The sequence below is a fragment of the Perca flavescens genome, chromosome 16 (assembly GCF_004354835.1).
Source record: "Perca flavescens isolate YP-PL-M2 chromosome 16, PFLA_1.0, whole genome shotgun sequence".
In the NCBI taxonomy this organism is placed as follows: Eukaryota; Metazoa; Chordata; class Actinopteri; order Perciformes; family Percidae; genus Perca; species Perca flavescens.
Genome location: NC_041346.1, coordinates 9,480,051 through 9,504,854, shown reverse-complemented (window position 1 = coordinate 9,504,854; position 24,804 = coordinate 9,480,051). Strand labels below are relative to the sequence as shown.

Sequence of the window (24,804 nt, the reverse complement as noted above, 5' to 3'; positions counted from 1 at the left end):
TACACAAAAAAAAAAGATGGCAAATATATATTTTTTATTTATTATATATATATATATATATATATATATATATATATATATATATATATATATATATATATATATATATATATATATATATATATATGAAAAATAAACACTACAATGGCACAGGACAATAAAGGGACGTACTAAATAAGTGTTTCTCATTTTTTACCAGAGATTTTGGGGGAAAAAGTTATAAAAATAAGTGTGTCTGTATTCAGAATTTTAAGGAAATTAAACTTTTTACCCATGTTACTCCAAGGGTAAGAAAAGGGCAGGTGGGCTGGCAGAAAAATAGAAATAAAATAAAAACGCCATATCAAAGGGAGAGGGGGAAAAAAAATTGGCACATCACTTAAACTACAAGGCAGGTGTTACTCTGCCACAGACAGGCTGATGATGGGCAAGAGCGAGGCTTCCTCTGTCCACATCTAGAACAAAGTGGCAAAGTCTGGTCACCCAGTAGCGACGGACAGGGATGCTGGTTGTCGGCGTTACCACTCTGAGTGAGGCTGCTGCGAGGCTGCAGGTGCGTGATGTCACCCACGCCAGATCTCACATAAGCCCACCCCGGTGTTAGTTCACTTTATCTTGGAATATGTAGAGGTTGTTGGTCGTCGCCACGGCGATGATGTTGTCCTGGGGATGCCAGGCAGTGTGAAGGATCTTCTTGTTGAAGTCCAAACTGTCCACGCTGATTTCATCCTTCTTGCGCTTGCCGCCTGCGCACACTTTGCGAGGCTTGAGGACCTGCATGGGCTTGCTGTTTTCGCGCGAGGCCTCCAAGGTTACGTCCCGCCTTTGGCCACGGTCGAACATCCGGAAGAAGTTGTTGTATGAGCCAGTCATCACCACGCTGGGAGGGGGGGTAGAGGGGAGATATGATATTCTTTAACACCAGTAAACTTGGAAAAATATCCAAATAAATATAAGTGAAAGTCAGAGTACTAGGCTTAATGTAAATGCCCCATCGGTATGTAGCAGATAATAAAATTAATTTAAAAGTAACTTATTCAAAATTACCAAAACTTCAACAAAACAAAAATACTTTTTTAATCCAATTGAATGCCAAAGGGCAGAATTTGTCTTGTGATCAGCACTTTGAAATCTCAGTTTATAATTACATTGCAAGGCTAAGAGAGCTTTGCCCTCACTTGCAGGCAACATTAGTATAAACAAATTTAAAAAAAATCTTGAAAATCATGACATCCTATTGTAAACACAGATGAGCTGCATCAACAAAGCAAACAAAGACAGTGCTACTTTAAAGAGAAGAGTCTTTTTTTCCCCCCCCATGAGGTGTTATTTTGTCTGCATGTCCTCACCTGTCATTGCCATTCCAGCAGCATTCAAACTTATCAAAGATGCAGTCATTCTCGTACAGCGAGCACAGCTTGCTCCTCAGGTACTCATGAACCTGGAACAATCAGAGGCCGGGGGGGGGGAGAAGGGCTACCTTAAGACTCACAGACCCACCGTAAGCATCGTACACGCAAGTCATCAACGTGCTCCTCGTATCATCTAGAAGCTCATCACAATGGAAACAATCTTTCTGTACAAACGCCAGTGCACTGCACAGCAACACCACATTCATGGCGCCGCCAAGTGGCCACTAGGTGGAATTACAGGGCAAGATTCAAAAAAAAGGTGTGGCCACTGTTGAGAAAGAAGACTTCTTTAAGCACACTACACCCATTAAGAATTAATGCACATTGGCTATTGATTTAAATCTGAAATGAATCTGAATTATTTAGTGTTCCATTTACAGTGTGTAAACATCACATGGACAATATAAAATAACTACCAATAAATACTAGAGTAGTGTAATTAGTGTTGAGACTTTAAGAAAACAATGCATGATCTGACTTTTGAACAATGTTAACTTTAGTCAGACACTAGGTTAAACAACAGTCTTTCCCCGTAATGAAAATGCTAAGCCTGCAAGGCCAAGTGAATTTAGAGAGGTGAGATTCTGTTGAGTGGTGTGATGCATGAAGCGGACTTCAAACTCACATCTTTAACAGTGTGGTAAAAACATTTGCTGTGCAGCACAAAGTAAATGACCTAATGCTGTTGATATTACAATATCACTAACAAGTAGGGGTGGCACGGTTCATGAAAAAACATCCGAACCGTTCAGTCCGCTTGTCTCGGTTCGGAGTGTGTGCGCGTTGCACGATGATTCGTCAGTACACTGTTAATGTGCACTAACCACTTACTGCCGTAGTGCCCACTTTTGACACCCATGTCAAAACACTTACTGGAAATGACGAGGGGGAGGAGCGTGACGAACGCAACACATGGCAGCTGATTGGACGAACGCGTCACGTGGGTCTTGCTGCTCCCGAATTTCAAAACAGACTCTAATGGCATCTCGTTCTGAATACGATCTCGTATTTTAAATAGTTAATAGTTAAATAGTTAGTTAATAGTTTAAATAGTTCACCGAAACGTGTTTCTGACAACATTTTAAGCGAGAAATAGGCTGCTCCTCAAGTGGAGCGTGGAGTGCTGCAGGTCACGTCACGTGTAGAAATGGCAAGTGGGAGAGATAAGCAAGGCTATCCGGAGTTTGAGGATGCAGCAGTGTCGTATATAGTCTGGTGTGCGGAAACATTTTGGATTTCATATTACCTATGATGACAGTGGAAATAAAACAATAGATAGAACTGCCACTGTGTGCAAGCATTGTGCAACATGCATTCAATATACTAAGTATATTTTGGAGTGTCAAGATTAAAAGAAAAAATAACAAGAACCGTACAGAACCGAAAACCGTGACCCTAAAACCGTGATACGAACCGAACCAGGGTTTTTGTGAACCGTACCACCCCTACTAACAAGTGACTCTTAAAAGTTAAGAGTGATCGGGGTCTGGGTCAGTGTTGGACTATGCCTACTGCTGTAGACTTAGTGGGGTCTGCAGCAACAGGCCCTCCAAACGGTGTCCATTCAGTGCTAATGACGCTCATAACCTGTTTACACTTGCACTGCAACCAACCGGACACATTGTCAGTCTTACCTGATAGGTCTCCACAGGCCTGTTTTCCATGTTCAGATCCCAAATCTTAACAGACAAGTAGTCTCTGGTCATCATGTAGCGCCCATTGTGGCTAAACTTGACATCTGAGATTGATGATATGATCTCAGAGAAGAAGGAGCGATTACTGGGGTCTTCTGGCTCCTCAAACACTGGACAAGAGACGCAGGAAGATGATACACACATAAGTAAGATGAAATATAGTCTGACTGCAGCATTGGCAGGTTTCTGAGTGACATTAGAGAAATGGCGTTTCTCCATTACATGGTACCTGCTCAACTTTTCTGTTTTTCCATTATGAAAAAAAAAAAAAAAAAAAGTACCTGGTACTAGTTAACAGGTACTTTTTTTAGTATCACCTCCGTCGAGGTTCCAAGCGAGCTGAGGCGATACCAAAAGGTGACGTTAAAACTTGCAGACTACTTATTGGTAGGGTTGGGTACCGAAACCCGGTTCCACTATGGTACCGGTTCCTACGCAAATGGTAGTATTCGGACCGGATTAGAACGAGAATTTCGGTTCTGACTGAAATATTTTCCCTGTCGCTCCGGACAGCTGCAGACTCTTTTTCCCCCCCTTTCTCCCTTTTCTGCCGAGGGGCGCACGTGCGCGCTTGCGGTGTGAAGCGCGTGTCCGCGCTATTCCCCCGACATGCACTCTACAATCCCTGCTGATAGACGGCTTTTTGTACACGCTCTGAAACGGACGTAAAAATATCACACTTTCTCTGTAGTCTACCGTTAGCTAGCTACCGTAAATGTAGGCTACTTCTAAAATGGCATATTTTCCCTCTGGGCTCACCAAAACGGACGTGAAAGCATATTAACCATTCACTGACTGCACGTGACCGCTAGTAAACATTACACTTGCTCTGCTAGTCTATCGTTCAGGACAAGAGCCTGTAGCCTGGTGATGGGGGAGGCAGGACAGCCTCCCCAAATTGTCTGCCTTTTCAAACTCATACCTGGGTGTGTACAGACCTCTTGGACACCGTCTGAGAGAGTTTTCTCCTATGCAGTAGGCCTACATGCCATAAGTCAGGAGAGGTGTCCTATCTTGCCAGAGAAGGCAAATATGGTCATTTTTCTGCAAAAGAACTGCTAAAGTTTGAAGCTGGTTGGCATACCAACTCAACAACATTTATTTTGTTGTTACTTGTCAACAGTGTAACTGTTATTTGTTAAATGATTGTAGTTGTGGGTTAGGTGACTTAGGTTTACTTATTATATATTTAAGTACTTTAAAACGTTAATATATTGTTAAATTTAAATAATTTTCAAAAAAAAAAAAAAAAAAAACACTCCATAAAAAGCCTCTCTTTTATGTCATTTTTCAGTTTTTCAAGAATCGGTTTAGGAATAGGAATCGTTTTAAAAGTACTGTTTCGGCATCGGAGTTGTAAAAATCCAAACGATACCCAACCCTACTGATTGGTCGGAGAGAATTGTCACTACGCACAAACCCGTTTAAAAGTTTAGCCAGCAATGGGTTTTTTTGCTGCCTCCAGCTTCTTTTGAAAGAAAATTTGTCTTCTGGCTGTGGCAACAGCTAATGCCGAGAATCAAAAACAACACACCTTCAACGTTCTGTGTGTGTGTCGTGTTAGGTCACGGCAGTTTTCTGCGGCGTCGCTATTGACGACCAGCCACGCTCGCCTCACGCATGAGGCGGTACTAAATCTGCAATGGAAAATGGCGAGTCGAGCCGAGCTGGTACTAGCAGTGGGTACATGCCATAAGATGTATGTGCATTAGAGTGCCGATCGGGCCGCATTTTTCTGTCCGAGCCCGGCCCGTGTCCAACAGAGCAGTAACCGAACCCGACCCAAGCCCGATTTTTCTCTCTTTTTTTTCCCCTCATACCATTGTCACATGTACATTTGTTTGTGTGAAAAGCCCGCTTTTATTAAGCAACTGTAGGAAGGCATTCGGAAATGTCAACAGATGAGCGCATCAGCGCACACGGGGCAACAAGTGCACGTTAACACAGGCGTGCAGTTGGCTACCTACATAATAAGCTTTTTTTAAATTAAAAATGTTCAATGCATTATCGCGCTGATGCGAGTGAGCCTGACCCGAACATTTCTAAATATCTGTCCGAACCCGGCCGGTCCCGTCGGGCTCAGGTCGGGTATCCATCCTCTAGCGTGCATGCAGGGGGGTTAAAACAAACCACGGAGCACTTATGAGGAGACCCACATGAGAAGGGTTTTATGCCATAAACCGCATCACAAAAAGTAAAGGGTGGAAAATGCTCATTATCCCCAGGATAATTTGTGTGGCTGATAAATAATACTGATTCTCTACTACTACTACTGCTATTAATAATAGTGCTGCTTGTTGATGTCTGGGACACAGTTCATTCCTCTTTGTGTAGCGTTGTGCAGTCTAGTTCAGTGGTTCCCTAACTTTTTTTAGACCACAGTACTCATTCAAAGGAAACACTGAGCCACCCAACCCCAATATAACATGCTTATATGTACACATATGCTTATTGGTTTTAGAAAATGTACTACATTATATTATGAAGGGCTGGGCGATAAATTGATTTTATCAATTAACTCGAATTTGTAGTTAACGTTGATTTGTTTAAATGAAAATCGATTTTCTCCTTAAAAAGGAACACGCCGACTTATAGGGAATTTAGCTTATTCACCGTAACACCCAGAGTTAGACAAGTCGATACATACCCTTCTTATCTCCGTGCGTGCTGTAATGCTGTCTAACGGCTCCAGCGGCATCAGGCCAGCACAGAACATGCAGGTGAATGGTTCCAGCAATAATAATGCTCCAAATAAGTGACAAAATAACGCCAACATTTTCCTTTTTACATGTTGTGATTTATAGAGTCACAGCGTGTACAAAAAACAACGTAACATGAGACACAGCTGTCTTCTAACCGTAAACAAACCGGGAACTATATTCTCAGGCGGAAGAATATAGTACTTGGGCGGAGTGATATGTTCGCAGCAAGCCTCTATTTCCAACCCTTAATTTACATTACTCAGCAACAGGTGAAAATAGGGTCAAGGTTGCGCAATAACATTAAAATGATTTTAACTTTTAGCACGGAACGAGAAGTGAATTACCTGTATGTGTTTATCCCAGCAGCTTTATCTCACGCATCCGTTTTGTTGTTGTTGAATATATATAGCCCTGTGTGTATGCGTGTGTGTATTAGTCAAAACAAAATGTTAAAGTTAAAACTTGTTTTGAACAATTTCTTTGTCATCTGCAGATTGATTTTAAGTAGGGGGAGAAAAAAATATCTATTTAAATCTTAAATCTGATTTTCTCTCTTTTTTAAATAGGGGATTTTATTTTTCGCCCATATCGCCCTGCCCTAATATTACAATAGGTCAATAATAGTCCCATTCTCAATTGCTCACAATAAAAGCCAACAGCTACTCTGCAGATTTAAAGATAAATATTTAACTTAAATATAAACAATGAACACAATTAAAAAAAAAAAAAGGTTGCAGGCATTTTTTGGGACATGTGAGCCTGATGATAATGTTGGGAGAGAGGAGGCCCAAGCTGCAGGCCAGACTCCAGAACCAGCGCTTTCATGTCTTGTTTTCATGAACACCAGGAATGAGAGAGCCACATCACACTTAGCTTGCTGAGGTAGTAGTCGGTGTTACCAGTGTTAGGGCATACACCGATTACATTTCTTGCCAACCGCCTCGACTGTAGTTATACTTTCGTTAGTCTATTTCAACGATGTTCGGAAATTCCGCCGGATGGCCCTCATTTAGGCCGGATGTCAGTCACCTTTCACAGTATATATTTATTGCTTTTTTACTTTCGCTTTGATAGGTTCAAAAATAAAATATCATTAATGTAAGTGTCGCCGCGGTTTTAAAATGTGATGAAAATGAATCCTCAACTGTTTATAAATGGGAAAAACACCTCTATTCTCCAAAGATATAGTATGAGATGAAGAGCAGTTCAATGACAATCAGGAGGCTTAGCTTAATGAATCCAGTACGTAAGCCACCTGTCGAAGAATGGGGATTGAAAGTGACCTTAGTGCAAGTACTCACATTTGGAGTGCTTGTCACACAGTGCTGATGCCCTCATGTCACACAGACGGAGGGTTCCTTTGCTGCTGCTGTAGACAAAGGTGTTACACTGATGAGGGTGGAACTCGGCTGCTGTGATCACCTCCGTTAGCTCCTCCATGTTGGCCGGTTTAATGTCAACAATATCTGAAGTGCACAGGGTTAAGGAATGAACCTTTCCAGGGATTAGCAAGACGACTCGCACGGTTTAAGGACAATGATAACGTGTACAGTGCATTTTAGTAGCACAAAAATATTTCCTAAATCTTGCTCTGAAAGTGTCAATTTGGATGACAATGTCCACTAGGGTTGCGTATCGTTTGGGTTTTTCCGGTACCAGTGCTAAAACGATACTTTTAAAAACGGTACTGGTGCCTAAAGTGATAAATAAAAAAATAAAAAGGAAGAGCATAAAACGACAGTCGGCGACATTAAAGAACAGCTTGTTTATTGCTAAGGCCATGTGGTCAAAATTGAATGATTTGTTAAAAATTGAATATCTTACTTCACCAGTAAATTACTGTTAAACGACAAAAACAACCACTGAATGGGAAAAGGGTATTTTCACTTTGAATGCACCACAAGGCTTAGTAGTTTCAAGTAAACGCACCGTCTGTGTTGTTTTTCTGTGTTGTTTTTCCCGACAGCGGCAGCTGTCTATTAAACATAATAGGCCGATGTTTATTTTATATATAAATCAAATATCTGAGTCTCAAACCTAAATCAGGCTGTATGAAAAACATGTTTGCTTCCAGCTGACACTGAGGTTGCCATTAGATAATCTCATATTGAGATGAGAGGGCTTGTATTTAAGGATACTGAAGCTGCGGTCGGTGATCTCGAGGTGCCAGAGGTTGATGCGGAGGTCATCTGCAGACAGGTACGTCTCGTCGTCACTGTTGACTGAGATAGAGTTGATATGGTAGGTGTGAGCGTTGGCAAACACCCTCCTTGGACTGGCTTCCACCATGAGGTCCATGGGTATTAAAACCGGTACCTGACAAACAAAAAGAACATAATCTGAAACTCAAAGACAGGAATTCATTTTGAAGCTCTGAAAGATCTTTGTTGCACATTTCTAGTCCGTCACAAAGCTCTTTGTGGACTTTTACTAGCCATTGGGTATACCATGCTCTGGTATACCATGAATTGGGTACACCATACCAGTATACCATTTATTTAATTGGCTCGATGAAAAAGGAAGCACTAACACCCTCCCCATACAGGATAAATTTTAGATCAGATTGTCCCATCTAATGAGAGTCTGATTTGCTTATTTATAAACCAATACAGCAGTCTAAACAGGGCATAAGAGAATAACAGATGTCTGTGCTGCACTTATTGGGTGCAGAGTCAGTGAAACAAAATCTTTCAAAAGTGAAAAATGCCTTTATTAAAACTAGGGATCGACCGATACTGTTCTTTCAAGGCCAATAACGATTATTAGTAGTTAGTGAAACCGATAACAGATTTTTGGAACCGATATGCATTTACAGTGAAAATGAAAATCTTCCAAGTCAAAATTAAGATTTTGGAATGTTACATACTCCAACACTAAACTTGTTTAAATGCTTTAAGCAATGATTTAATACATTTGAAACTTTCAACATAATACACAGTAAAAGAGTGAGGTAGTGTTGTGGGCGGGACATTAAGTCAGACTCTGTGGTGAGTGAAACCGAAGCAGAGTAGAGGATGGATACCCGAACGGGCCAGGTTCGGGCAGATATTTAGAAATTAGGTTTGGATCGGGCTCGGTCACATCAGCGCGATAAGGCACTGAACATTTTAAATTTAAAGAAGCTTATTATGTAGGTGCCTGTGTTAACGTGCGCTTGTTGCCCCGTGTGCGGTGATGCGCTCATCTGTTGACATTTCCGAATGCCTTCCTACAGTTGCTTAATAAAAGCTTTCCACACAAACAAACGTACATGTGTCATTAGTATGAGAAAATTTTTTTTAACTGTGTCGGGCTCAGACATAAATATCTTAATGCCTGTCGGGCTAGGGCCGGGCACGGTTACTGCTCTGTCGGACGCGGGCCGGGCTCAGACAGAAAAATGCGGCCGGTTCCGCACTCTAAAGCAGAGGGACAGACACAGAGCTGTAACGGAGCCAAAGTAGCACACATTAATAAACTATCGGTTATCAGGAAAATAAAATGCCGATACAGATTATCTGCAAACTGCCAAAAATCAGCCCGATAATCAGCCTATCCCCAATTAAAACAAAATTATTGTGTACCTACATGGAAGTGTAAAATGTGAGCGTTTTGGCTGAATGCCTCGTTAACTATTCACACCCTGAAGGTGCATGATTCTGACAGGAGTCCAAACATAAAGGAGGAGCAGCTGCCGTTTTCTTTGCAGTTAGCGAAGAAAGGAAGCCAAACCGGTAGCCCTCCCTGACTAGTAACACACCCATGTTTAATATTTGCATCCAAGTTTGTCTGATTTGGAATTACATGGGATTTAGATTCAACATTTAACATAAGAGTATTAGCTTCTCCTCCAAGTTAAGAAGCACAACCATTTATATCTTGTACATCATACAAATCTATTAACCTGTGTAGATTCACTTTTAATAGGTAAACAGTACCTACAGTTGAAGCCACCACACACCTATGTTACACCCACAAAAGGTGTGTTGTCCGTTATTCTGGCCAATTAGACATCTTAGGAATGTGTTGGCATAAAGATTTAACTAGTCCAGTTAGATGATTCAGTTTTGTCACACCCGTTCCTGTTAGGGCAGAAAAATTCTGATATAATTCTTTGAATATATAATGTGGTGACCTCAGCTAACAGCCAGCATAGTTTCACCCATGTTCAACCTACAAACCGGTGAATTGATTGATACATTTGAATACATTCCATCTACTGTAACCATCAGTATAACCATATGTATTGTTACCATAGGGCAGGAGATCTGAGCAGTCTGCATTACCCCACAAAGCAAACCTACTAAGCTGGGCAGCAATGCTTTCTCAATATATCAGGTATCAAATACACGTGTAGAGATTATTTTAGTTGTGGGTAGAAACTAGGGCTGCACGATTTGGAGAAAAAGTCATATTGTGATGGCGATGTACGATACTGCGATTAAAATAGCGATTTAATAGTATCATGAGTTTACTTGATTATCAAGGAAAATGCGGGAAAATAAGATACTAAAATTTTGAAGTGGATTTTTTTTTAACTTTAAGCATGATACAATGAGCATAAGAAATACATTCACAAAAATGTGCAAAATGAAATAAAAATGTAAATTCTTATTAAATGCATACATTTTGTATGCCCTTATAAACGATGACATTCAATATGGGTGTAATATAATAACTAGTTATTACGTTAAACATATTTTGTACAACCTCTTCTTACAGTCTGCATGTTCTGAACACACGCTGCTGCCTCAACAGACTGACTGGTCACCTTTTGTGAGCATTTGATACGAGGGGCACGCTTAAGGCAGATTCAACGTAGAGTCAACACAGAACCATAAATCAGGCATTAGTCAGAGAGAGAACGTCAGGCGAGTGAGTGATGTCAGAGCCTGAGTGGTGAAGCGAGGAGAGCGAGCGGCGGTGAGCGGCGTCGGACTTAGCGTAGCAGCTGTGAGAGAAAAGAGCGAGAGGAAAAAGAGACAGCAAAGACGATGTAAAGGGAGTTACCAGAGAACACCAAACATCTTAAGACACGGTGGCTTCATCTGTTGTAGTGTTGGTAAAGCGAAGGGTGTTACAACGTGGAGTGTACACAGAGTGTCACGCACACCTTTTTGTTTACTCGAAGCGCACAATTTTTGCGGTTACGTAATCGCACATAGTGACATCACGATTGCGTTTAGCTTGATCGTGCAGCCCTTGTAGAAAACTTGGTCTGTCAGAGTAATCCCACATCTTAACATACCAGTCAGATGGTGTTTAAATTCAAGGACTGACCCGCAGTGACGTGATAGTGTTGGGGTCTTTGTAGCGTCCATCCTCCTCTTTGAGATTATAGCCCTCTGGCCTCTTGTCTCGTTCACTGATTTTCCACAACTTGATTGTCTTATCTGACAAAAAGCAAAAGAATTATGTAAATAACAATAACATCATGGACAACTGAACAGTCTTAGCAGACACTGGACAGGTCAAACAACATGGATCTGTTGCTCATACCTTGGTTGCATTTCAGAGGTTTCAAATAAAAAGGGTGATTAAAAAGGAACCTTTCAGAATGTGATTTTTTTGTATCCAAGTTTGCATACATCTGATAACATAATTAAGAGTTTGTAGTTTATTAGTGCATCTGGCATTCTTTTAATTTTTTTTTAATAAGCACTAAAAAGGTCTTTAAGACGCTAGGCTACAGCCACAGATTGTACTAAGCTGTTTGATCTGTCCATAAGCCACTGTCACACACAGAAACGTGTAATAACTTTTTGTGCAGTGCTATCTGTCATTTATGATTTTTTATGATATGAAAAATGCCTTCATACATGTTAAGATGGTCCAAGAAAAGTGAGGAAAATTGGGGATTCTGCAGCAGAGAAAATCACTATTGTGAGAATAGGTATAAGTGTGAAAAGCCATGTTTAGTTTCTCTGTTGAAGATGGTTTTAATGTCACCCATTTGCATTTCAAATTAAAGTCACCACAGACTGCGGTTAAATATCTGGGTATGCGCTTGATGAAAAAAAAAAAAAAACTAACTTACCGTTAGTTGACAACAGGAACTGAGCGGCATTCTTCTGGGGAAGCCAGCGAATCTTGTTGATCTTCTCTTCTATTTCCAAACTCTTCAAGTAGTCAAACTCTGGCTCATGGCTCTGGAAAGTGCTGTAAACATTGTATTCACTCCGGAACTGAGGCAGATTCTTATTCTGCCGGGAGCCGGGCAAAATATCAGATGAAGATGAAAAGAGCAGATGTTAGACAAGAACAAGCAAGCTATGGCCATTTTTGTTCTATATGTGATAACATTCATTCCAAAAAGACATATCCATCTTTTAAATAAGTGAAGGCTACTTTTGGACATACGGTACAGGCCAAAAGTTTGGACACACCTTCTCATTCAATGTGTTTCTTTATTTTCATGACTATTTACATTGTAGCTTCTCACTGAAGGCATCAAAACTATGAATGAACACATATGGAATTATGTACTTAACAAAAAAGTGTGAAATAACTGAAAACATGTCTTATATTTTAGATTCTTCAAAGTAGCCACCCTTTGCTTTTTTTTGATAGCGCTGCAAACCCTTGGTGTTCTCTCAATGAGCTTTGTGAGGTAGTCACCTGAAATGGTTTTCACTTCACAGGTGTGCTTTGTCAGGGTTAATTAGTGGAATTTTTTCCCTTATTAATAAAAAAGCAAAAGGGTGGCTACTTTGAAGAATCTAAAATATAAGAAATGTTTTCAGTTATTTCACACTTTTTTTGTTAAGTACATAATTCCATATGTGTTCATTCTTAGTTTTGATGCCTTCAGTGAGAATCTATAATGTAAATAGTCATGAAAATAAAAGGAAACGCATTTGAATGAGAAGGTGTGTCCAAACTTTTGGCCTGTACTGTAAAGCACAGCGTACTCCTTACGTTTTTGTTTACATAATGCCATTTTTTAAGCTTCGAGAAATTGACTTAAGAGGATGACCTTTTCTGAAATGGATAGCGTGTGGGAATAAAACTCCACAGGAGCTGTACCTCGATTTCCTGCTGGAAAATGACTACACGTCCACCCTTGTCTCCAGTAGCTAGCAGCTCCCCTGTGTGGTTAAATTCAACTGTGGATATGATGTCCGCTGCAAAAAACACACAAACATAAGACATTTAAACATGCACATGTAATAGTTTTTTTAAATTTGTGTACAGTAGAGCTGCGCAATATAACGATATTATATCGCTATCATGATATGAGACTAGAGATCGTCTTAGATTTTGGATATCGTAATATGACATAAGTGTTGTCTTTTCCTGGTTTTAAAGGCTGCATTACAGTAAAGTATTTGCCTTTTTCCACTTAGTCGTTATATCCTATATATTACTGATGATTATTTATCAAAAATGTCATTGTGTAAATATTTTGTGAAAGCACCAATAGTCAACACTACAATATCATTACGGTATCGATATCGAGGTATTTGGTCAAAAATATCGTGATATTTGATTTTCTCCATATCGCCCAGCCCTAGTGTACAGACGTAAAATGACTTCTGGCCAATCCTCAAGACAATGAGGAATCACTCCGTTATCCCAACGAACCCTGGATTTATCTGTGCTTGAAACAGAGCAGATGGGCGAGTGTGTAGGCCGGGGATGCAGAAGGATGTCAGAGCATGTAGAGCAGACAGAAAATGATCAGTAACCTCGTACACGTACACACACACGTACACGTACACACACACACACACACACACACACACAAGAGCAGAAAGACAATGCTGCAGTAGGTTGTAGTAGGAGGTCTTTGTGTGTGTTGTACTCCCTGAGGCCAAAAGTAAGGGGTAATATATTTGAGGATATACCGAGAACTGCTCTTCTATTAGGGCAGCTTTGAGGGTTGGGTAAGGAACTTGGTACCTTTTAGGGTACTGACCAACACCCAATTACATTGGTACTACCGGGTAATGATCCACGTCAACTCAATCGGTGCCACATTTTTGTATCTTAGAGCACATTAGCACAAGCTTCTCTGTCCCCTCCTCTGCATGTGTGACACAGCACGCAGCCCAGCTCCGACACACGCAGAGTCAGTGCAATGGCGATAAAGCAGATGCAAGTGTGGTTACACTTTAGAAAACTCCACACAGACAACGTTCGCTGCAATATTATATAATGGCGAGCTGAAAGCGGTCACGGGGGAGTTAAACTTCCTGAGACAGAAAGGCCCAGCAGCGTTCTCTAAGCCCTGGTGACAGACTAACAGGCTGGAAGTTGTAGGAAAGGGTCATATTCTACACCCATGGGAAGCGTTTGGGAGGGGGAGGGGTTATTTTTTGTGGTGTGTAAAATGTTTTTTATCTTTAGTGTTTCTTGTATGGAAATGGTATCTTTTTTTTTTAGATTTGGACTAGTTTGTTTTTTTTATTATATTTTTTTCACAGCTGAAGTGTTTTTATTATTAGAGAGTCAAGTACAGAAAAAAGGCCCCATCATTGTTGGTTTTTCTACTGATTCACACATTTAGCCTATGAAATGTATACATGACTAATGTCCACTACAGGCATAAAAAACAAAACTCAAGGGCCAGAGCAAAGCAACTACCTGCATTACTAACATCATGCATTACTTATATAATGTCTAATGGAAGTCACTATCTATATGTAGATGCTGCATGGATCAAGAGCGGTGAGAACGAATATGTAGGCCGAGGATAAAGTACCATTTTTCTGTCACTTTATTGTCGGAATGTGTTAAAAGGGCTGAAACATGCCAGACTGTTGCAGAACATCATGAACTGAACAACATTACAACAATACAGGCTTACAGCAGTGTTTCCCCTACCATTGTTATGGCAACGACACCACGCCCCCCCTGAACGAATGACAAAATAAATAAATATATATATATAAAAAAACCACACAATAAACAGATGCGTGAGATAAAGCCGTTTTCACACATACAGGCAATTCGCTTCTCGTTCCTCGGCTTAAAAGTTCAATTCATTTTTATGAATGTTACGGCCTGGCTACATTGCACGAGTAACGCATGCGGAGCAGACTTTTCTTTTAAATTAAACTACCAATATACAGGAAGCGACTTAATGACTGAATGAGCGTATTGGCAGTTTCATTTTGAGAGTTTGTTTTCATTACTTGTTTCCCCTCACCTGCGTCCTCTGATAACAGCAGACTGACGTTTTTTACAGCGCTGTGGCAACTCCAAAAAACTGAAGAAACAATCCCAAAGCAAAAACTCTCCGTCTCCCCTGTGTATCACACAATCCTACGCCGTGTTGGCGCGTAGCCAGTTAAAAACATACGCTCCGCTAACAGTCCGCATACTTTACGCGTTCAATATAGCAAAAGTCGCACAACCTTGCCCCCATTTTCAACTGTTGCTAAATAGTTGTGATATGTGAATCAATGTTGTTTTTAATTAATTTCCAAAAAACATGTGCACTAAACCACAATTGTGCAAGTGTTTGGACACCCTCATAAATAGTTGTGCGATGTGTAAATCAATGTTATTATTTATTCTGCAACACCACCACCCACAGCACCCCAATAGCGGTGTAGCATTGTGCAAAGTCTACTGGTTCCCTTGCATTGAGACAGAAGGGGAAATCAGTGCTTCCCATACAGTGATATATTTGTTGCAGCCCACCACACAATCAATTCTCTCTCCCCCCTACTCCGTGCAGATTAATTAATGGCAATGACGAAGAGCAGGAACAGTCAGACAAACTGTAGACAGCATTTTATTTCTCATTAAAAGTCCCATATGTAATATATTTACTGTAATAAATCCAAAAATGACCCCAGTGCATCATCAGATATTAAGGAAACATGCTATGTTGAAATACTATCTTTTCTGAAAACAATGCTAATGCCAGTATTTTCTCCTTTTGAAATTTCCATTCCGTGACGGAATTTCTGTTGTTTCTGTGTTTTGGCCTGTGTGTTGTTATCAACTGCCCAGTTTGACAGCCAGGCCGGGTTGCCAGATATAGGCTATCTGTAAAAACGTAACGTACAGCTGTTACGTTAGTACAGCCATGAAAGCAGCAAACAAACAAATGGGGTGATTCGATAGATTCTTCCCTGACCTAAAAACACAGCTTTCTACACAACACATGTTTCTAATAGTTGCGTGACCAGAGACTTAACAAATCCTGGTGTAAATATTGGAGATGTATTTGAAAGATGGAGACAGCTTAGAGCCCAAAAGGACGCTGAGTTGGCCAATTTCCTCCTGAACAGGTAGCTAAGCATTAGCATTTAGAGACGGGCATTTTATGTCATTTCAACATTGGTGTACTCACATTGAATTATATAGCTAGAGTACCCGAGTTGGTTACTGGCAAAAACAATTGGGACACAGCCAGTCAAGTGATCCCGACTGGTCCTGGCTCCCGCCACCATGCTAACCCTGCTAACTGCTAGCTAACATTACCGGAGGACCAGGCAAGCGGGCCACGGCTGTTTACAACGTGTAGCCTGGCAACCTCCGTGAACTTCGAGTCTGGGGCAGGGGAGAGGACTCTCCCGTATTTTGAATTTGTACTGCAGTAACTAAACACTAGCTGTCAGTATTACATATTGCACCTTTAAACTTAGTTTGCAAAATTTAACTAATTAACACAGAAGAAGAAGTTGCTTTTTCTGACATCAATCTTTTTTTCCCCCCCACAGAGAAGACGGCTAGAGTCGATCCGGAGTTTAAAACCTCTTAAAAAACGCTTGAAATTCCATGTTTTTTGGTCTAAATGATACACCCAAATTAAAAATTGAACAGCTCCCATATACTTTGACACTCTGGGGTGTGTTTGATATCATTGGAAACCCTCTCAAGTCTTTCTTACAAGTGTCAGGGTGATTCTAGGCCTTACTGACACAGAGTTACAGAGGCTAGAATGGAGGGTTTTTTATTTCCGTCCAAGTCATACATCTTTAAAATGACTAAAATACACTGCTGTAAACACATCTAGGTAAGATACAGACAACACAAGGCCATAGCCACATGTCGCAGCTTACTATAGAAAGAATCCAGAAGCTAAAAGGCAATTTTCTTTGGTCCATTAGAAAAGTGCAAAGAAAAAAGCCCAAAAAGTGCAAAATACAAAACTTCTCAAATACACAAACACACCCACATCAAATCACACATAAACTTGAAATAACTATATAGAAATAAGTCATTATAAATTGGTCAGGGTGTGCTATGCATTATAACAGGCCCTGTTTTTGCTTTGACACAGCTACAGCCATCACAGGGTTAAAATTTCAGTGTAAAGTTTGCTGTCTATTGACTCGTCTCCTTATTAGCTTAAAAAAAAAAAAAAAAAAAAAAAAAAAAAAAAAAAAAAGGTAGGAGGGTCTCGTAACATGGAAGTGTAACTGGTTCGAGCAAATGTTGATATGAAATGTTGATGTTGCCAACATTGTGTACGAGACATCATTGGCTTTCCACAGGGCTACCTTCGCCTCCTGTGAACGGATTGGCTCATATGAGGTCCATTTGGATTCCTAAGACTTCAGAGGATAACACTGACATACATACTGAGCGTTAGAAGTCTCACGTGAGACGAGACAAAATCTGGAAATGAAATACTGTTTACCGTTTTTCCGTTGTAATTCGGCCAGAAACTCCAAGATTGTGAGGCGAACAGCTCGTTTTGGATAAATTGGCTTGGATATTCCATTTCCTTGGACTGTTTGCGAGTTATGAAAAAAAAGTTTTTGGGACAATATCACAGATGTGGATAAAGGGAGAATGAAAAAGGTACGAATGCACACTCAACTCTAGACACTAGCTGCGCAGTCTATTTCTCTATTTTCTTTAACTTTATTACAGTTTTATACCTGCTATAAATCATCTTATGCTTTGTGTGTGGGCTTAATTGAATCATGAGAGGCTAAGCTTTCAATTGTTGTGTCGCATGACCGCATATTTTGAAGATTTAATGCTTTAAAGTTATAACAAAGTTTATGAGTGGAGGTAACAGCAACGCCACAGCGACGAAGCGTCCCGTCCACGGTACACCGTTACCTACGAGGTAGAGATGCACCGATTACCACTGTTCCGATTTTCTTTGAGTTAGGACAGCGGATACCGATTTTAGCCGATTCCGATTTCATTTTTTCTAACCACTTTACAGAACACAAATATTTATTTTCTGTCTTTTCTTTAATAGAACATTTTGCACAGAATATAGACTGATAATGGATCACTATAAAATAGAACTATAGAAATTACTCCTGGTTTGGGAAATTTACACACATCTAAAGTGCAATGTTAGAACCATTTCCTTCTTATCACATCCTATATCCAACAAAAAAAAAAATGTGATTGGGGTTTTTGGTGTACGCCGTACTTTTTCCTTGCAGGCGTTGTATATTGCAAACTTGTAATCTTCTGCACACACGCTGAAGAATTTCCAAACAGCTGACATGTTGCAGGTTAATTCACGAGGTTCCATACATGTGCGAGAATAGCGTGGACACACGCTTTACACCGCGAGTGGGTACGCGCGACACACGGCGGAAAAGTTGAAAGAAAAAAAGAGACTGCTGTCGGGTGCGTCCTTGAGAATTGTAACCCGCATAACTTATGTTGTCAGTTAATTGTAGCGTCGACCGGCATGAAATCGGCATACGTCAGACTGACCTGCCGGTCGCCGGCCATGGTCGAGCACGTGAAAACCGGCCAATTCCGGTCACTCTATTGGTGCATCTCTACTACGAGGTTGATGGTTAGTATTATGAAGTAACTACCAGTATTTATAGCGCAGTGACTAGCTGCTCCGGGGACCGGCGGCGCAGCGAGAAACCACTGCCGACGAACGCCGGAGCTCCGACTGCTGTCGGTCTGCGCTGCCGTCTATCAGTATTAAATTGAGACAGTTTCATAACCTGTAAAAAATAAAAACTCCTCGTTTCGCATTTAATACTTTCCCCCGTGTTTCGGTCTTGTTCACTTTAACACCTGATGCGAGCCATATGGGAGTAGCCTACGCATACAAGTCAAAGTTTTGAGTGCTTTAGCGGCTTGCCCTGACTCCCTGAATATGCAGAGACGTCGTGTTGCTCCGCCTCTCTGCTGAGGCCCGTTCACATAACAGCAGCAGTTAAACTGGATTTCACACTATGATGGTTACATTTGGAATAATCTGCGGTTTACATGCATGCCAAACTGTAGGGGCAGTCGGTTTTATTTACAATTTATTTATCAATATTTCAAAATAGAAAACATTACACTTCATAATGTTTTGTATTCATAACACTATTCTATTATTGCACAAATTAGCTACAACAGTAATAGCAGTTACGTTATGCAAGTCAATCCTTACATTTTTTCAAGTGAGGAGCAAAACGTGCTGCTGACTTTGTTGTCAAGTGTAGTCCGATGCGAAAGTACAATATAAGAAGTCTGCACCTCTTTCTGCACGTGCACCCCCAACCCCGGGTCAGCTACCACCACAAATAGAATCTAATTCTGTGGGAAACACTGGAAATGATTGCTGCCATGAGAACACTCCGGAAATCCTGTGACTAGGCATGGGCCGGTCACCGTAATGACGGTATACCGCGGTTTGAAAAAGTTACGGTTTCAAAACCACTAACATTTTCGGTCATACCCTTCCTAAGGTAAGAGCTGTTTTTTATGAGAGGTCAAGGAGAGAGACTGCAGTTTAGTAATCCGTCTCCCTGCCAGTGTGCAATGTGTGTAAAAATAAAATACATTGTAATCAATGGGAAAACATTTTTAATTTTTTTTACCCATACATTTAAAAAATTACATTTTAAAGCTGTAATTGCAATATCGGGAAACGTGATATTTTTGCTGAAGGTTATCATACCGTCAGAATCTTATACCGGCCCATGCCTACCTGTGACTAATGGCAGTAAACTGCTGTACTTTGTCCGATCAGCCTTCAGACTCATGAATATGTCTGTCCATTTCCAGCCAACTGGTCTGCTGAAGGCTCTGTAGCAAAATATCCCTAGTTGGTAGGGTCGGGTACCAACCACATTTTTATCAGTACCGGTATACCTGAAGTTCAGTTCTGGTACCCAACGGTACTTTTTTTCGGTACTTTCCCTCAGTAATAAAAAAATAATTTCAGTTGTAAAAATAATTCAAAACCTCTCATTTATCCTTTTTAGTTAGAAATGTTTCTACAAGGACAAGGCAAAGCACAGGGCGATACATCATCATTGCTTCTGACTTTAGTTGCGCCTAGAAAGATCAGCGGCAAAGAGGTCAAGCTTTAAGGGCCGGGACACATCAGGCCGATTATCGGCGAGGTCAGTGACTCAAATCTGTTCGGTGTGTCCCATGCCGTCGTCCGTCTGGGGGGCTGTCGGCGTTCATTTTGGCCGACCTGACATGTTCAGTCGGCGGCAGAGCCGTCGGGACTCACCCGGAAATGACGAGCGGAATGAGGTGACTAGAGTCTCTCAAAATCTGATGAAAATCTTTTAAACTGACCTTTGTTGAGCTGAAATGAAGACAGATTCAGCAACTGCACGGCCTATTTCTCTCTTAAAATGTTTTCAGAAACACGTTTCAGTGAACGATTTTAGTACAATATGAGATCGTATTCTGAACGGCCGCCATGACAGTCCAGGTCTGAATTTCCGGAGAAAACAAACCCATGTGACGCGTTCGTCCAATCAGCTGCCGGTTTTCATTTCTTGGGCGACATTACAGATTAGCGCCGCCTGCTTTTATACAGATGTATTACGTCTCGTCTCCTCTCGTCTTTTTGGTCCGTTCTGTGGAAGTTTTTTGGACCTCGGGGACGCGACTGATCATATCGACAGGGTTTTCTGTCAACGGTCGGCCGTCAGCTATATGTGTCTACACCTTAAAACGCAGCACTCTGCAGCAATTCCAAACGGTGCGTAACGCTAAGGGTAGCGCTTCCTCTGTCTCCAGTGCTCTCCCCACAGGAAAACAATGGCACAGCCAGGGCAGAGCGGTTATACCGTGGATCAGCGGTAGGCGGCTGTACGGGGGATGGCAGAGAGACGTCGCCTCTGCAACTTGTTCAGTTAACAGGGATAGCAATGCTGATAAAGCAGTTGAAACTGTGGTTACTTTTCAAAATGGCACATAGACGACACTCACTGCAGTTGCAGGCCCGCTGCAACATAATGACAAGCCGAGAGTGGTGCTCTGAGGCCCAGTAACAAAGACAGAAAGACAACAATTTAAGACTAAATGTAGGGAGGTTTATGAGAGCTACTTGCCGCCGCATCTGCAAAAAAACAGAACGTGTGGAAAATCCTAACGTTAGGTTATTCGGACACATGGGCCTAAATACATTTTAAAGTTCGCACACATCCATTTTTGGTTGCAAATTTAGGTGAAATGGTCGCATTGTCGAGCCCTGCATCATGCCGGCATAGTACAAGTGGCACCTGTCATCTGATGCTCTTCATCTACCCAGCTCACTGTGGCTGGTTTTTCTTTTACCATTCCTTTCTGAAATACTAAAAAATGCTCTGAAAACAAAGTGCTTTTAAAAAAGTCCATTTGTTTAGCTGCTTGATTCAAAATTGATCTATACAAGAACTTAGGAGTCAGTCATTAACCTCACTCACAAAAAAGCTTTGCACTTCCTGTAGAAATCAGAGCCTTCCAGTGGAAAGCTTTTAATGGGATGCAGCAAGAGGCACTACCTAACCACACAGCTCCAATACAACCATGGATTCAGGCTGCTGTATGATACAAGTAGAAACAGAATGTAGGAGTGGCACCAGGAGTGGTCTAAAATCATCTGGCCAAAGGACTACAGTTGAAAATTAGCCAGCTGGCTAACACTGGCACATTTACAGAAATGTTGATTAATGTGTGTTGTCCTTTATAAATAAAGAATAAGAGAACTATGTTACATTGGAGCTGCAACATTTCTGAAAGTTTAACATAGTGAGCCTTTTAAAATAGGCACTTTCTCTCTAGTCTTCTACAGAATGGTCACACAAGGTGAGCCGATAAATCGAAAGTTGGGGTTAAGCCCCATTATTTTACTGTCCTGCTGCACAGGACTGGGGGTGCACAGTTGAAATGCGTGGCATCACAGTTCATCACACCTCAGCACGGCTAAAAATGCTATATCTAGCCGATGGGAATTGAACTAATGCGGTAGAGCTCCTGCCTGCTCACTCACCGAAAGCGGTTGTATATACTTTCCCATCTGTGCTTTACGCTTACTAATGCTAGTTCTTGGCAGAGCTCATACCTTCAGCTACGTCGTCATCAATGGCTCCCTTCACCTGAGAGAAGCACCACTGCATGTCACCTCCAGGTCCTGCAGAGAGAAAAAAAAAAAAAAACATTCAAGTACAGTACTGGCAGGCTAACTACATACATTTTAATGTCAAGCCTCACAATGTTTCCCACACCTAAACTGTATTGCGCTGCGCATCAACAATGAAGTACAAGTAGTTAAGATAAGATGGCCAAGTTTCATAGTTTTGGCTGATAATCAAACGGAGTGCCTCAGCAATAATTAACTACATGTTTTTTTTTTTCAAAACCATGTCGTCTACTGATCGCGTGTTTCCTTGCACATGCATGCAAAAAGCTGCACCTCTATAAAGGAAGGGGTTTGTTTGAGCACATTGTCACTCTCACAGCGTGGGATAATTGAAATGATTAGAACTACAGACGGACGGTGGACTTGTTGTGAAAATATTTGCCCTCATACATGTGCACATTTCCTTTCAAAACTTGTCAGAGTCTAGCGCTTGCATGACCCATTATGCTATGGGCTCATTAAGAAACCAAAGAACTACGGTGATAAAAATACAGGACCCTTGGTTGTCAAATCTTTCAATATTGAATGAGTTTAACTATAAATGCATCCACTGAATCAAAAATCTGATTTGAGCCTTATGTATGGTGGTTTTCTCACATTGAGAGTTGATTGCAAATAATGTTCATCAATACTGACTAACTCCAGATCATGGTAAGAGTAGGTGAATATAGTCTTGAAACATCTGAAGCCTGGGCAACTGTTGTAACGTTACCAGAAAGAGATTCTCTCACGCCAGACTCCTATGTTAAATAAAACAAGACAAAAAATGCTGACTTGTTTGATAATGATCTCCATCACTAGCCTCAACAGGTTCTGCCGCAACATAGGTCATTGCACAACATAGCTAGTTAAATTCCACCCATTTTTTATTTATTTTTTTTTTTACACGTGACCATTTCTGTTATTACACAATGCAAACTGGTCTGATTTGTGGATACCACGTACTGGAACAGCTCTGCAGAATAATTGAGGACATTTATGAGTCACCCTGGCTTCATCATACATATATTCTGAGATGAATTATGTTTTAAAACCAACAGCCAGGACAGGGTTGGTACTGGCACTCTCATAGATTACCTGCATTCATTGCATAAGAAAATGCACATAGTAAACTAAGTGTTTAACTGTTGAAATTATCTCAGTCAGTCAGTTTCAACAAAAAGGATGATGTGCAATGCCTCTGTCCAAAGACCAGTGTCATTTCCCCGCCCAACTGGACCAAATGCATGTACTAAATATGTCAGCAGTGACCTCTTTTTGCTAAAAGAATAAATAGCCATCAATCTCAATCGGCTACAATGCACTTGAGTCGCATATCCTTTTTAATAACGACTTTGTTCATTGAAATGTGAAATGCTAACGTTAGGCTACAAAAATCGTGACTATCTGGGTCTTATTTGAGGAGAGACTATTTCCACTTACCTAATGTTAAGTATATGCATGTCCTCAACACAGGCTCTCTTGACTCTTTAGCTGGTCCTTTCAGCCAGACATTGCACAGAATATTTAACAGCTTGTTCAGTCTGCAGCAGGCCTGGATTACTAGCCTGCATGTGGGCAATGTCAAAGTTTGAGCTAACGTTAGCTAGCCTGGTTTGTCAAGCCAGTCATGGCATGTTTGAGAAATGTGTGCACTGGAGTGGAAACCGCCTGTTTTACCTCTAGCAATTTGCTTTGTTTCAACATCAATAGCAGATCAGATATATTCAATTAGTCGTTTGTCAATTTCGTGCAGAAGTCTGAGAAGCAGCCGTTACGGCTACGACAAGTTAGAAGCGTTAGGTTAGTGTAGCGGATAGCTATGTTTGGCTATTAGCTTGCTGGTCTCTGGTCCGGTGATAATGGTAAACAGCTATCGGTTGCTAGCTTGCTAGCAGCAGCTGGCTAGCTAGCTAGCTTTGGCCGGCAAATGCAGGCCGGATAGACGGGCGATGACACTCGAGTTTGCTGGCTAGCTAACATTAGCACTAGCTAGCTAAGTTTAGTTAGCTACCAACCGTTAGCTAACCTGACACTAGCTAGGTTGGTTAGCGACATCCTGCAGCCGTCAAGGCAGAGAGCTGTCGGCCTGTTCGTGGTGTTTATGTGTGTAACGTTAATGGTTAAACTGACTTACCTGCCATGACGAGACAGACAGTGGAGCTTGCCTCAGTCAGTCACGATCCTGCTTCCCACTCCCACGCGCTGTTTCGTGGGATCTGAACTTTTTCTTCCAGTGTCTGAGCAAACCTGAATGTCACGCGCTAGCTAAATTAACCGTAAAAACGGGTTGTTTTATTGCTATCCTCCTTTTCTTTCCCGCTCCTCTCGTCGCTGTTGTTTCACTCTTTCTGTGTCAGTCTCTCTTGCCGCATCCCACAAGTCACTGCTTCCCCACCCCAGAGTCTTTTTCCGCACGTGAACCAAAGGGTTGTTATAATGCGCGCGCACACAGAATGGCAGATGCACGCGCGTGCACATAGGTGAAGAAACACAGGGATGGAGCAACTGTACTACTCAGACATAGCCTACTGTTAGTCGATGCACATTTTACTGAAGTATAAATATGTCTTCTGTTGGAAAGCACTCAAGAAAAATTACCATGTAGTTCTTGTTGAGCATTTGGTCACACTGAAAGGACCAATGTGGCATCTTGGAATATCCATTTCAATGTGACTACACCTAATCAAGCAACCATCTCCAATTCAGGGATGCTCTCCAAAGTTCTGTTC

The 24,804-nt window shown here is 41.2% G+C and overlaps 1 protein-coding gene across 1 annotated transcript; it reads right to left on the bottom strand.

Moving 5' to 3' along the window:
* Nucleotides 1–128: 128 nt before the first annotated feature.
* Nucleotides 129–24,547, bottom strand: ppp2r2ab (protein phosphatase 2, regulatory subunit B, alpha b). The gene is made up of 10 exons (XM_028602268.1): nt 24,210–24,547; nt 22,016–22,084; nt 12,814–12,911; nt 11,825–11,990; nt 11,068–11,180; nt 7,947–8,124; nt 7,110–7,274; nt 3,047–3,216; nt 1,350–1,441; nt 129–880 (listed from the first exon to the last, which is right to left on the bottom strand). The coding sequence occupies exons 1-10, from the start codon at nt 24,214–24,216 to the stop codon at nt 601–603; spliced, it is 1,338 nt and encodes a 445-aa protein (XP_028458069.1). The 5' UTR covers nt 24,217–24,547; the 3' UTR covers nt 129–600.
* Between the last annotated feature and the right edge of the window lie 257 nt (nt 24,548–24,804).

Excerpts from the sequence above, each read along its gene's own strand:
- ppp2r2ab (XM_028602268.1), bottom strand. Across the intron at positions 12,912-22,015 it reads TGATGACGACGTAGCTGAAG|CGGACATCATATCCACAGTT; the intron begins GTATGAGCTCTG and ends TGTTTTTTGCAG. Across the intron at positions 7,275-7,946 it reads GATCACCGACCGCAGCTTCA|ATATTGTTGACATTAAACCG; the intron begins GTATCCTTAAAT and ends TGTGCACTTCAG.